A 12,989-nucleotide genomic window follows, 5' to 3' on the forward strand; every position below is an offset into this window, starting at 1 on the left:
AAACTTGTATTTGAGTATTTAAATGGTTTTTTGAACAGAGCTTTGTATATTTGAAGCTTTCAAAGCATTAATTGCCGTACTTGCGAAACGTCACACTTGCGAAACGTCACACTTGCGAAACGTCACACTTGCGAAACGTCACACTTGCGAAACGTCACACTTGCGAAACGTCACACTTTCGAAACGTCGTCTTCCGAAACGTCGCGGTGCCAAAAATTCAGGAAATTCAGGAATTGAACATGCAAAATGTCAATTCGTGTCGAAACCCACCAAATAGTAGTACTGTATGCTCCTTTAAAAAACTTTTTTTTTCTCGTATTTATCTTTTGATTTTTTTCTTATTCTGCTAGTTTTTTTGTCCATTTATAATGCAAAAGATGGAAAGTTTTGTGAATAATCCAAAAGACGCCGAAAGATTCGGCACCTTCATCTAGCCAAGTTTCCACAAGACTTGGCAAAAAACCGAGGTATTTTCCCCCTTTCTCTCTGAAAAAACTTCAAATTTCTATTTTTTTTCAGTTCCCCATGAAAAGGCGAGGAAATAGATGACGGCACAACAGTTGGAAGCGTTCACAGAACGTGTCGCCATGGATAGAGCGAAATTCGCGCCGCAACGCGAAGAATTAGAACAAGAACTCCGTGAGCGGACAGAAATCAACGAGAAACTGATTGCACAGAGGAGTTGGAGAAAGAGTAAAATGCGGCCCACGAAGAGCTAATGAACGAGTTGGATAGAAAGATTTTGCTGACAAGGAGTGCGGCGATGTTTTCGAATCGCTGATCGACGCGTTCGATAAATAGTCCTACGAATCGATGCTCAGAAACGACGTAGACGAGCTCAAACTCAAGAGTAAGACCATCTTAGATCCAGAAAATCGATAATTTGACCTCATATTAATTTTAGAGAAGAAACTACAAGTCGCGATCGCTGAGCAGAAAGCGAAAATCGCCGAGATGATCCCAGCGCTCGAGCCAATGCACGGAGTGATCGTGTAAGCCGTCTGCATCAAGTGAACAAATTCCGAAGCGAGTACAAGACGTCACGAGGAGGCGTTGAAGACGAAACTTTCTGTTTGATTTTTCTCTATTTTATTGCTTTCAAGTGTCATTTGTTATTGCGATTTATCGCTTTCTATTGCTATCATGTTCATTTTTGTCCGACTTTTATTTTTGAAAAATGCAAAAATTCAAATTTTAAAACAAGAATCCGTTCTCAAGTTATAGTGGTCCGGGAGCTTTTCAGATTTTTACTTCTAACGATCGCCTCGTGAATCCGGTCGTCCTTCTTCCCACTCACTCAGATCGCTAGTCATCAGAGATGAGCGGAAGATATTTACGGAAATTTACGGAAGACGGTTTATTTCCAAAATGAAAAATGCTACCAAAAAGTTGTGAACGGACAAAATCTAGATCTCAATGAGAGTTATTTATTGGTATAAAAGTTATCTCATAATAGTGATGGGGAGTTGAGATATGGCGTTTGTTCCGTGTTCCGTCTGGCACACGGAAGACGGAAGAAAGACTCTATTTAAATAATCCAACGAAATTTCGAAAAAATTTTATACCATTCGATAACTCTCATTGAGATCTACATTTTGTCTGTTGACAGCTTTTTGGTAGCATTTTTCATTTCGAAGATAAACCGTCTTCCGTAAATTTCCGTTAATCTCTTCCGGTCATCTCTGCTAGTCTCTGCTAGTACACTCAAAGGAGCGACCTTTTTTAGAAGTTTCATAGAACACGATTATGTAAGAAATCCGCTGTTTCCAGGCACCCGATGAATATATCCAAGTGACGTGTTTTTTGTTCATGAACATTTGAGAAGGGAAGCGAAATGCGAGGCAACATCAACATTGGAAATTCAATTAAGGGTTTATTATTGAGACTAAAGAAATGCACCAAACTCATATGGAATCGAAAGTTTATTAACGGATTCTTCAGCCTTCTTTCGGATTTCTTCCATGCTCGAATGCTCGATGGCGAGTCTTCTGGATTTTGCCTCTCGTTGTTGTTGATTTTCTTCGGCTTCGTGCTGTAGAATGTGCTTCTGGAATGAGCTATTTGAACGAATTGCAGAATGAAGTCAGCATGAATTTACCCCATAATACCGACTCTTGTGGTATTTCCGATGACATACTGGACATTGGTAGACGAATGGTTGTGGTGTGCAATCGATTTCGTGCCGTTCCAAGTTGAATTTTCTGGTGAAACGTTTGAAGCAATTCTGAAATATTGAAATCAACATACTTATCAAGTCAACAATCACCCACTTTACAACAATAATCCTCTTTATCTCCAAGAAGATGAGCAGCCGTTCGGATTCTCTTGGCCTTTGGTTTCATTTCAGAAGACGTTGACGCTGTCTGATTTTCGTATTTCAATACAATTGGTTGTTTGCCACGTGGCTGTAAACAATCGATTGATTACTATGCATCAAGCAACTCTCTCTAATCACCAATGAAACGCTATATCTGACACTTTCGGTGACAACTGGATGATCGTTGGGCAATTCAACGATATACGGAGTCTCGTACTTCTCGCGAAGCAACCATTCTCTTGTAATCCGAGATTTTTGATCGAGCACTCCACGAACGATTTTTCCTGCTCTATAATTTGGTTGACTTACGGTAAAACAGTATTTTTATACCTTGAAACAGCTGTAATTTGTAGCTGGAATCGTTCTAAATGACGCACTGTCAAAATCTTGGCTTCCTCGCTCAAGAATCTTTTCAGCTCCTCTTCTCGTAGACCCGCCAGTAACGCCATCTGTGATTCAATTCTGTTAAGAAAATCCTTGAGATGCAATGTCAACACACAATAAGTCCAGAGTTTAAAACTTCATCCATTAAAAGCGTTTTCTAAACCGAGATGTGTGAAATTTTATAGATAGCTCTACGAATGAAGCAAGTGAAATGAGACACAGACACAAGGATCTTAAGGAAAATGAATGTTAAATGGAAATTAGCTTACATTCAATGCTATGCATTTTACGGGGAGAGACAAATAATTAAGAATCGAACAGGCTGGGTGGAATCGCTGATGATGTGGAGAGAGAGAAAATTAAAACAGGGTGAGAGAGAGAGAAAGAGTAAATCACAGTGCATGAGACGGACGATTTTCGAGAAAAATATGTCCGGACTAGCTGGAAATGAGAATTGGAATAGATTTTTGGAAGGAAGAATGAGAGAATGATGTCGAGCGGATGATCACCATTCTGCTTCTCCGGTGCATTTCTGGAAGCAATAGTCTTTTTTGTCGATATGCATAATTCCATCCTTGAGCTGGAACTTCCATTTGGTACGAGCACGATTCACCTGGAATATTACAAATATGTTCTAATTGTATTACGTTTTGATAAATTACCTTCTCGAACTGGCACATGACAACGTTATCAGCATCAAAGAGCATAGTCAAGTCTTCGTCATCCGACTGGTCGTCTTCTGAATTCAAAGGCTCCTCTTCGGCAACTTGATCACCGTCTTCGACCTCTCCGTTACCCATACGATCGGCGATTCTTCTTAGTGGATCATCATCGTCTTCGACTTCATCGTCACTTGAAGAGTCGGACATTCCACCACCACCGCCGTCGAGTTGGATATCTCTCAACATTGAACCCAAAACTTTCATCGCTTCCTTCTTGCTGGCTCCTGTTCCGCGGACCTTCGTAGAAGCTTTTGCTCTTGCCCGACGAACCTTCAAAGGCTCACTGCATCCTTCCCCATCAGACTCGGAGCCGCCATTCCCGTCCATTTGATTCATATGAGTGAGCTGATTGCTCTGTTGTTGTTGTGGCTGCTGTTGAAGTTGCTGCTGCTGAACTTGTGGCATTAAACGATGTTGCAATTGGTTCGGCATCAGCGACATTGGAACACCTCCGGGTTGTTGTACCACAACAAACTGTCCTGCAGGGAACTGGAGTTGATTTTGAAATTGTTGGGGGAACATTCGAACTTGTTGTGGCTGATGTTGCTGCAAAATACGAATATAGCTATTTCAACAGCGGAGAAAAATGATTAACTGCATTCAAACAGATTCAATCCTCACCCCTGGCTGAGTATAGGCCATTCGGATCGGCGTATCTCCCATATGAAGAGCAGCCAATGTCGTTCTTGGCTGCTGTTGCTGTTGCACCGGATTAACTCTTTGAGGAATTGGATTCGGACGAACTGGATTAGGTGCTACATGTGGTTGTTGCTGGCGTGGAGCCGGTGGAGCCGCATTACTCTCCAGATCCACGCATCCGCTGGAGTTCACTTTATCCTCCCACTCTTTTTTCAACTGAGCGAGTACATCGACATCTATGTTTTCGTCGAGAAACGCCTCTCTCATGTTACTGATCACATCGGCAATTACCGACTTGTAAATGTCGGCAATCCCATTTCCGTGCGCCATGTCGATACTTCACTTATCGTTCCAGCTTCCTGCAAAAGTAATTCAACTAAACTTCCTGCTGGTGATATGTTCTGGGAATGTTCTCTGCTTCTAATCACTTCGAGAAGGCACTACGAAACCGGTTTATTATAGCGGAAGATTCTCCCGAACCGAGAAAATTTTATTGATTCTTCCTCTCTTTTATAGTCACAAGAATCGTGGATACACTAGGAACAACGAAAGAGGAAAGTTTGAGAAAGCACAATTTTTAGTCGATAAAAGCTTCAGATATGAATTTGTTTACTCCTTTCCGTTTGGTTGATGTTTTTTAGTTTCATAATTGCATACTAAATATTTCGAAATTAAGGTCGCCTCATGTCCAAATCAATAAAAATGATGATTTGATAATTTCTAGCAATTTTCAACAGATTTTTAAGGTTTCTTGTTACTTCTGCAGCCCAGGTATATCCTGGGCCTCAAAACACCCAAGCCCACGCAACGAGAGAGTAATTTTGACTCACCAATCTGGCAGCAGCAGCGACGATCGACTGAGTATATATACGCCGCAGCGGGAGGGGTGACGTCAGTGACGAGAATGATGTGCAGGTTGTCGACTGCCGCCAATTCAAACACGGTATTTGGCCTGTTTCAACACTGAAATCGGAAAGTGAATAGAGATGGAAATGGGAAAGAGAACGAGAAGTTTGCGAGATTATGTAAAGAAGTGGGGAACGACCACAGTTTTGAACAGGGAACAGACGCAAACACACTGACGACTTGTTGCGGACTTTCATGAAGTCGAAAAACGACTTTCGAAGAACGAAAAACTAGTGCAAAAGAGATTATTGAAAAAAAGAAAAAAGGGCGACTAATCTTCGTTATAGATAATAAGATCAACCAGGAAGATTTGTGATAATTCTCATCGATATGCATAAAAAGATTTAACGAGCTGAAAACTTCGATGAGGAAAGTTCGGTTTTTGAAGTTCGGTTTTTTGGTGACAAACAGATTTTAGAGATGCTACAATCATATTTCTAATTTCGTATCAGAAAAACACACACACAAATTTCATAAATCGATTGTTTGAGAGAAAAGTGGGAGAAACGGAAGCGGGAGAAAATGCCGAATTGATTACCGCAATCCATCGTTCCTTTCCGAATCAAGAGTAACCAATTATTTAGCCGAAAATGAGGTTCAGAAGCAAAAAGCTCTGAAAATTAAAAAAAATATTTATCTTGAGTATTTAATTCGTAAGTTTGCTGAAAACCAGCCTAACTATTGACTCCATTCGGGAGAATCGGTGGACTACTGTATCAGTTTTCAACCGTATTTTCTCCTGCTTTTTGGTTTCTCCTCGATTTATACGGTCTCACAGGAAGACGAAATAACTGCTCTGAAGTCTGATTATGAACCCGTTAAACATTTCCATACCGCTGAATTAATCTTGCATAAATACACTAATTTGTTCCCGAGAAACCCAAAATTTATCATCAAACACCGAAAAACTCATTGAAACATTCGGAAAAATGAAAACCCTACTAAATACTGTAGCAATTTCAAAACAATGAAAGAATTCTCCCATAGAAATTTAAATAAATTTGATAATACTAACTGTCTGAAACAAGATTGATGCTCCGAGGGTAGTGAAGCAGGAGGCACTTCTAATTCAGTGTAGTATCTTTTCCATATTCGAATGTTCTATTTTAACTTGTGATGTGTTTTTTTTGTGTCAATAACACATTGGAATATTTTTTATAGAATGTCTTCAAACTGATAAACTATTTATCATTATATCACCAATATTTTACCCGTTGACAAGTTGTTGATATCTTACACAGGAATCGAGATACATGAGCTCAAAGTTTGGGTCTACTAGAGGAAATGCGGAATTCTTCAGTTTGAAGACATTCTATAAAAAATATTCCAATAAATGTGTTATTGACACAAAAAAAAGCACATCCCAAGTTAAAATAGAACATTCGAATAGGCTTCTATTAGAGGAAATACGGCATGAATATACAAAACAAAGTGTACAATAGTGTGCTAAAAGGTTATGAAACAAATTCACAACACTTAATACCCAAAAATAAAACGAATTGAAAATACAAAGTCAAGATATGAAAGTTTTTTTTTAAATCACAGATCAAAGCGATGGGAACGCTTCCTCGCCTAGCATGCCTTCGTTGCAAGTTGGACAAACTCTGTTTTGTTCCAGCCAAGATTCGATGCACTGAAAATGATCCATTTTCTTAAAATTAAATACTAGAAATACTCACATGGTGATGGTACCGTCGACTGCATTTTCCACATTTGACAGTTTCAATCCGATTGGTCATTTCCGCCAAACAGATAACACATTCCTGATCCTCCAATTCTTCTGGTGGAGCCTGAGGGGAACGTCGGTGAAGAAAGTATTTTCTGGCGTGTCGTTCGTTTCTAGCCTCTTCTTCATTTCTCAAAGTTTTGGAATAAGTTTCTTCAAATCTCTGGAGAACATGGGTGCCTGGGCACTTATCGGATAGGGATATACACGAGAAGTATGATTTGGAGTTACGCCGATTTCGAATGAATCACAAAGCCTACATGAATGCCCTTAACGAAAGCATATCCTTGATTGAGGTTTGGTAGTGTACGATGTATCCTTCTACAAATTGTGATTTCAGAAGAGGAGCATATCAACAATTGACCAACTTCCAACTCTACCCCACCATAACCCAAGGTTTTCTTTGAAATTTATGTGGTCCGAAAATTTGCGTGATTCTATGAACACAGATACAGTTTTCCATTGTTTTATGTATGTTCCTAAATGAACACAAGCGTATCTTCCTTTTATGCTAATCAGCTGAGTCAAATGTCTACTGAGCAAGGTACAGTATCACGCGGAAGATAGCGACCACAATGAATTGAAATGCAGGTTTTTGTTTCGGTTGGTGAAAAAATCATGATGCTTTCGATAGTTAAATAAGTGATGCATTTGAGAATAATACTAAAACACTCAAAAAATTAAAGTCCTCATGATTTTCAGAACAGCTATCAACGAAAAACTTCACTTTCAGTGTAAGTTGGCCAAAAACGGATGAGACAAAATTATGAGTACAGATACAACCAAGTTTCTCATGTTAATAGGACTATATTGAGTTGTATTTGCTATATTTTGTAGTTTCTTCACATTTTAATACCTAGATCTAAAGTTATATTGGATTGTTTCAAGTGGCTTTATAATTATGTCCACTTTTTTGTGTCATTTTTTCGAAATTTCCAATATAAAGAAACGATAGCGGTATCAAATGATATTCAATAATTGACATTTCAAAATAGTATTAATGACAACCATATGCTGTTCAATCAATTTTCCCAGTTTTCGAAAAAACTCGAAAATAAAAGTGGCTTTATAATTATGTCCAGCAGAGTATAGTCTTCTATTAGACAACACATAATATATCCCACATACATAATCAACGAGCTGCTAATTTCTTTATATGACTTTTGTCGCGTCCGGTGTTAACCGATATCCACTTCTTAAAGAAAGCTCCGACGGTTTACGATGGGTTCCCGAAGACGCGGCATCCTTCATCAGGCTTTTTTATTGCATCTTCTGGCGACCTGGGTTACGGTGGAGATTGACCTCGTTCTTGCAAATGAATTGACTTGTTTTGTGACGAGAAAATGCACTCATTGATGTCATCTTTTTTGGTACGTCTGTTGGTAAATTTATTGCGCAACAGGGGTATGACACTCGGATAGATGATAGAACAGAGAGTGTGAGGGTTATGGTAGCTGACTCTGGTTCAGCCTGAGCAATCCATAGGGTGCAAGGGACTTATTCATGATGGATATGTGTAGTTTGAGAATTTGATTTTTGGGCGTTTCTCGAAATTTTCGCCCGGGCTGAACTTTTTGAATAAATGTAGAAGTTTTATGAATAAGAAAACAGGGGTTTCTTATACACTTAGTTATTATGGAAGATGTGGGTATTGTGTTCGATAGGTAAAGACATGATCCTTGATGATTACCAGAGCAGAGTTCCTGACATTTCTGATAATTTCGATTACTCACGGAAATCCATTGTCGTAGTTTTAAAACTTTGGATCTTGCCGAAAATTTTAAAAATCTGAAGAAGAAAATAAACATTCAACTGTTAAAAATCAACTTCTCAAAACTATACAATCTACTCTATAATCAAATTTGCCCTATCTCCTTCCATCATTTTTTTTCAGAATTCATCCGAACCTCTGTTATACATTTTTACAGACTCAAACACACAAAAACTTGACGTACTAAACAGTAATCGGATTGCCTTCCCAACCATCTCGTCCGCATAAATTTCAAAGCGCCGTACCGCTCACTTTTTTCTTCCCACACCGCCGCTGCCATTCTTTTCCATTTTCAAGTTTTTATTGTTTGTTTGCTCGATGTGCAACTTCACACTCTGATAACATCTGTTCCCCTATATTTTTGTACTTTTTTTAGTCTGTCGTAAGGCTTTTTAATGTTTGATTTAGATTTTGGCACTCTTTGCATATTGACTTTTTTGGTGTATACGAGTTTTTTTACACATCTTCGAGTCAATAAAAAACCCTATTTGAGGTAATAATTCCCTAGGCAGTATCAACTTCCATTAAAGATGACCGAGCTTTCTATGAATGTAAGTTTTGAAGATTTTTTGAAAAAAAATTGTTTTGGAGGTAATTGTAATATTTTCAGGACCAAATAAAGATGGCATCTGAATGGGGTTACAACCAAGAAGACATAATTGCCGCTCTTAAAGAAAACTCTAAAGATGGATCAAAAGACTTTGAGAGATTTGAAAACTTTGATGTAATGTTAGATATTTTGAATCGAGTCTCTGGAAGGGGAGAACCCAGATCGAGCCGGAAACATCATCATCCAGGGTACTGCACAAGAACCTATATAATTTGAATTCTAGATTTTCAGAGACTTGATGTCAACATCTGTAACAACTCTTCATCCACATAGCAGCTCATCTAAACCCCATCGAAACCTATCTGTAGGAAGATCATCCTCGTTCCATTTGTCAACCCCAAAGTGAGTCAGAACCTACTGAAATAGGAGCATTAGCATAACCTGTAAACACGGAATCACAAAACGTTGACCTGAATTCTCTTTTCTACTTTCTCTCACTTTCTAATCCAGCTGTTCTCGTTCTTTACAGAAGTACCCGAGACTCTCACGACATTGTTCGTCTCCTCGCAACACTGGAAAAAGAGAAAGAACGAGATCGAAAGGAGGTGGACAGCCAGTTCACTATCCTCAAGGTGACCTTGTTTGTTGAACATTCGGAACCTACTTGAAGTTTCAGAATAGAATAAATCATTTGGAGAATGAAAAAGAACAACTTCTGGGCGAAGTTCAAGATTTGAAACGGTCCTTCGAGGATTCGGAGCAGGATTTGAAAGACTGTAGAGAAGAAATGAATCGGTTGATGGAGGAGAAAATCGAGGCCGCTGATAAGTTGGATAAGATGGTTGCTTGAGTATCATAGCATAGTCAAAATTTAATATTGTTGCAGACAATTCAAAACTACCGTCAACAACAAGAGATTCATGACCAAAAAGAGCTGTCTGAGCATCGTAAAAAAATTTATTCGGAGGAAAAGGCGCGTCGAGACGAGGAGATTTTGATACTTCAAAAGCAGAAGACCGACGTCGAAGGGGAGCTAGAACGGAAGAGCGCGCTTCTGGATGAGCAGACAAATGTGACAAAACGTTTAGAGGAGAAGAGCTATCAGTTGGTGGGTTGGAACAACTCGAGAATTTCTAAACAGCCTTTCAGAAACCTTTGGTATTACTTGATGAACTCGCTAAAAAGCAAAGTCAACTGGTTGATCTGTCCACTGAATTCCTTCCCAACATTAATGCTGTGAAATCGTTGTATAAACAATTGGTTAGTTTTCACTGAAGTTCAAAAGTTAGACGAATGTTCTATGTCTTAATAATTCTTAACTCCTAATTTCAGTTCGACAGTTTCCCACAACTGGAAGCCAACGTCACTGAGACAAAACACTCCATGGAACGTCGGGTTGAGGAAGTCGAGGAGCAACTTCGATGCCGCAATCGTGATTTCCAACGTCTTCAGGAAAAGTTGGTAGCTGAGTGTTGCATCTGTTTGGCGACAAAACCATCCATCGTTTTCATGCCTTGCCGTCATTTGATCACATGTTCCGATTGCTATGATGCCAGCGATTTCCGAGAGTGTCCAACGTGTCGGTCGACTATTGAAAACTCAATTACAGTATTCTTGTAAATCACAATAAAGATTATATTGTTTGTGCCTGTTTGAATCAGCTCAGTTTGAAGATTGATTTCAGGTTTTGTTTTATTTTTTATTGGATGCCTTCGAAAAATCAGGCTTCTGTGGACCGGTTGGAAAATCTATATGGTTTATGGGAATCACGAGAACAGTATACTTTTTTGTTGTTGACCAAGAAAAGAGGAGCGCATATGAATTCTATCTCTCCCGCTTTCAGTTTCTTTCCATCTCTGGAAATAATAAAAAAACGGTTTTGCGAATAATCGATCAGCGATGAAAAGATGCGAACGAAGAAAAAAAAACAATAGAGATGGGGAGAGGAAAAAGAGAAATAAGTATTATCACCCACCCGTGCATTCCATTTTTTCTGTCTTCTCTTCTCTCCCATTTTGAATCTCTTCTCCTTTTCTCTCCCGATGATTTCCCTATCTCTCTAATTTTAACTGTATTTTCATCCCTTGTCAAAACAAATAGAAACGAAAACAATGTGCCATACTCTCTCGTACTATCTACTATCAGTTTCAGATGGTCGACGACGTGTTTCGATTGAAACGGAGTATGCTCTACGCAACGTTCTACGCAAAATATCAAGACGCCGAAGAGATGAGATTCTGGTCAACGACTCCAGGACCTATTGCTGCTGAAAACCCGTTTAATCTGGATAACATTGGAAATGGTTACGGTAAGTGCAGTTCAGCAAAGTTTCAAGTCTCTGAGGAGCTGACGGGGTTATAAGATCTGTAGTTCCTTATTTCAGATCTATTTCTAGAGATTGATGCCTAAGCTATTGCCATTGAAATTTCGGCGAAGTATTTTGAAAGTAAAACTGGCTCGAATGCAGTGATAGTATCGTTCAATAAGATTACGAAAAGTTTCAGTTGATTTTCGGCCATTTTGACCATTTTCAGGAGTCTATAGCTCGGCTGTCAAGCTTTCGATCACTTTGAAATTTTTGGAAAGTATAAAATAGTCCTAGATTGAAAACTTTGCATTCATTGTTTTTTTTTGAAAATCCCTCGCTTTTCAGCTATTTGCTGATTTCTGAAACACGACTATTTTTTACTGTTTTTGTACTGAAAATGTGAAAAAAACTAGTGCCTTTAGAAATCGGCAAATAGTTGAAAAGGTAAGAATTTTCGAAAAATTCTGTAAGATGCAACGTTTTCAATCTAGGTCTATCTTATAACCTCCAAAACTTTCAAGCTAACCGGACACTTGACAGTCGAGCTCCACTCTTGAAAATGGCCAAAATGGCCAAAATCCACTGAAAAATAAGCTTTTGTACATATTTTATTGTAATTCTAGCCAATCATATGTTCATTTATATTTACTTTTGACCTAATTCCTAAACATTTTATTTTCAGATGTCTGGTCACGTGGCGAGACCCAACTTCTCGTTCTGGCTGTAATTCTTGTCATCCTCACCCTCATCTTTGCTGCCATCGTTGCTTTAGACTGTGGCAGAAATGGACCACCGGTTATGAGAAGAGGAACTCTTCGAGATATTGTATGGCATGGACGAAGCCGTGCTGCACAGAGAGTTCATACAGGAAGATCGTCACGGAGCAATAATAGCGATGTAGAGCTCAAAGGTTAGTATATTGTGCATCAAAAGGATGTTTTTGGAAAACATTATATTATGAAAATTCAAAAAAAAACATCCAAGCGAATCCCATCATTTTAGTTATAGCTTTTCATTTTTCAACCAGCACATGCTTCTCATCTTTTTATGATTTTCTAGTAGATCTTCCAGAAAAAATCTGAACTTCCTGGTTATATAACACCAGGAAATATTTTGCGAGACCCTTGAAACCAACTGTTTCACAACAAAAACATTAGAAAAAGAGCAAAAGCAGGAAGTAGAAAATAAGAACATCTGTTCTCAATTATCTTCTTTCTCTCGACGATCCCTTGAAACCTCATTTTACAGCCCCTCCACTCAGCTATTTGGCCCCACCACCATACGTCGATCGCCGTCAAGAATCTTCTCTTCCTGTTTAACTAAATATTTTCTCTTATTTTTAAATTTTTCCATTGTTGAAAAAGCCAAAGATTGTATACTTTCGTTATACTATAATACAGGGTGTAGTTCTGGAATAATATTCATTTCTGATGAGATTAATTGATTGATTTGAAATTTGAATCTGATGAATTATTTTTGGGTTGAAGGATTGCAAAAACGTTGTCAGGCGGTTTGAAATTACATTCTTCATTAAAAAAACAGCAGTTTTGACCTACTCTCTAGAAAAAAACAGTGAATGAAAATGAAAGAGAAAAGATGAAATCAGATGTTATTGTTCATCTTATTACCTCCATGACCTCTTCTTTTCTGTCTACTCCCTCTCTTC

At 38.6% G+C, this 12,989-nt stretch overlaps 5 protein-coding genes across 5 annotated transcripts; 3 read left to right on the forward strand and 2 right to left on the reverse strand.

The window, feature by feature from the left end:
- Positions 1 to 1,885: 1,885 nt before the first annotated feature.
- Positions 1,886 to 2,766, reverse strand: CBG08659 (the record flags this gene model as incomplete). Its single annotated transcript, XM_002636315.1, has 5 exons — positions 1,886 to 2,047; positions 2,099 to 2,224; positions 2,271 to 2,405; positions 2,456 to 2,606; positions 2,648 to 2,766. The coding sequence occupies 5 exons, from the start codon at positions 2,764 to 2,766 to the stop codon at positions 1,886 to 1,888; spliced, it is 693 nt and encodes a 230-aa protein (XP_002636361.1).
- Positions 2,767 to 3,206: 440 nt separating this feature from the next.
- Cbr-pqn-51 lies at positions 3,207 to 4,392 on the reverse strand (the record flags this gene model as incomplete). Its single annotated transcript, XM_002636314.1, has 3 exons — positions 3,207 to 3,314; positions 3,364 to 3,969; positions 4,045 to 4,392. The coding sequence occupies 3 exons, from the start codon at positions 4,390 to 4,392 to the stop codon at positions 3,207 to 3,209; spliced, it is 1,062 nt and encodes a 353-aa protein (XP_002636360.1).
- A 3,055-nt stretch (positions 4,393 to 7,447) lies between these two features.
- On the forward strand, positions 7,448 to 7,531 carry CBG27006 (the record flags this gene model as incomplete). The annotated part of the gene is made up of 1 exon (XM_045237320.1): positions 7,448 to 7,531. One exon carries the CDS (start codon positions 7,448 to 7,450, stop codon positions 7,529 to 7,531), a length of 84 nt encoding a protein of 27 aa, XP_045098806.1.
- A 1,464-nt stretch (positions 7,532 to 8,995) lies between these two features.
- Positions 8,996 to 10,635, forward strand: CBG08656 (the record flags this gene model as incomplete). The annotated part of the gene is made up of 8 exons (XM_002636313.2): positions 8,996 to 9,016; positions 9,076 to 9,263; positions 9,307 to 9,417; positions 9,545 to 9,647; positions 9,692 to 9,856; positions 9,902 to 10,123; positions 10,165 to 10,275; positions 10,348 to 10,635. 8 exons carry the CDS (start codon positions 8,996 to 8,998, stop codon positions 10,633 to 10,635), a joined length of 1,209 nt encoding a protein of 402 aa, XP_002636359.2.
- A 531-nt stretch (positions 10,636 to 11,166) lies between these two features.
- On the forward strand, positions 11,167 to 12,642 carry CBG08655 (the record flags this gene model as incomplete). Its single annotated transcript, XM_002636312.1, has 3 exons — positions 11,167 to 11,323; positions 12,006 to 12,233; positions 12,572 to 12,642. The coding sequence occupies 3 exons, from the start codon at positions 11,167 to 11,169 to the stop codon at positions 12,640 to 12,642; spliced, it is 456 nt and encodes a 151-aa protein (XP_002636358.1).
- Between the last annotated feature and the right edge of the window lie 347 nt (positions 12,643 to 12,989).

The sequence above is a fragment of the Caenorhabditis briggsae genome, assembly GCF_000004555.2.
Source record: "Caenorhabditis briggsae complete genome, chrV, whole genome shotgun sequence".
Classification (NCBI taxonomy): Eukaryota; Metazoa; Nematoda; class Chromadorea; order Rhabditida; family Rhabditidae; genus Caenorhabditis; species Caenorhabditis briggsae.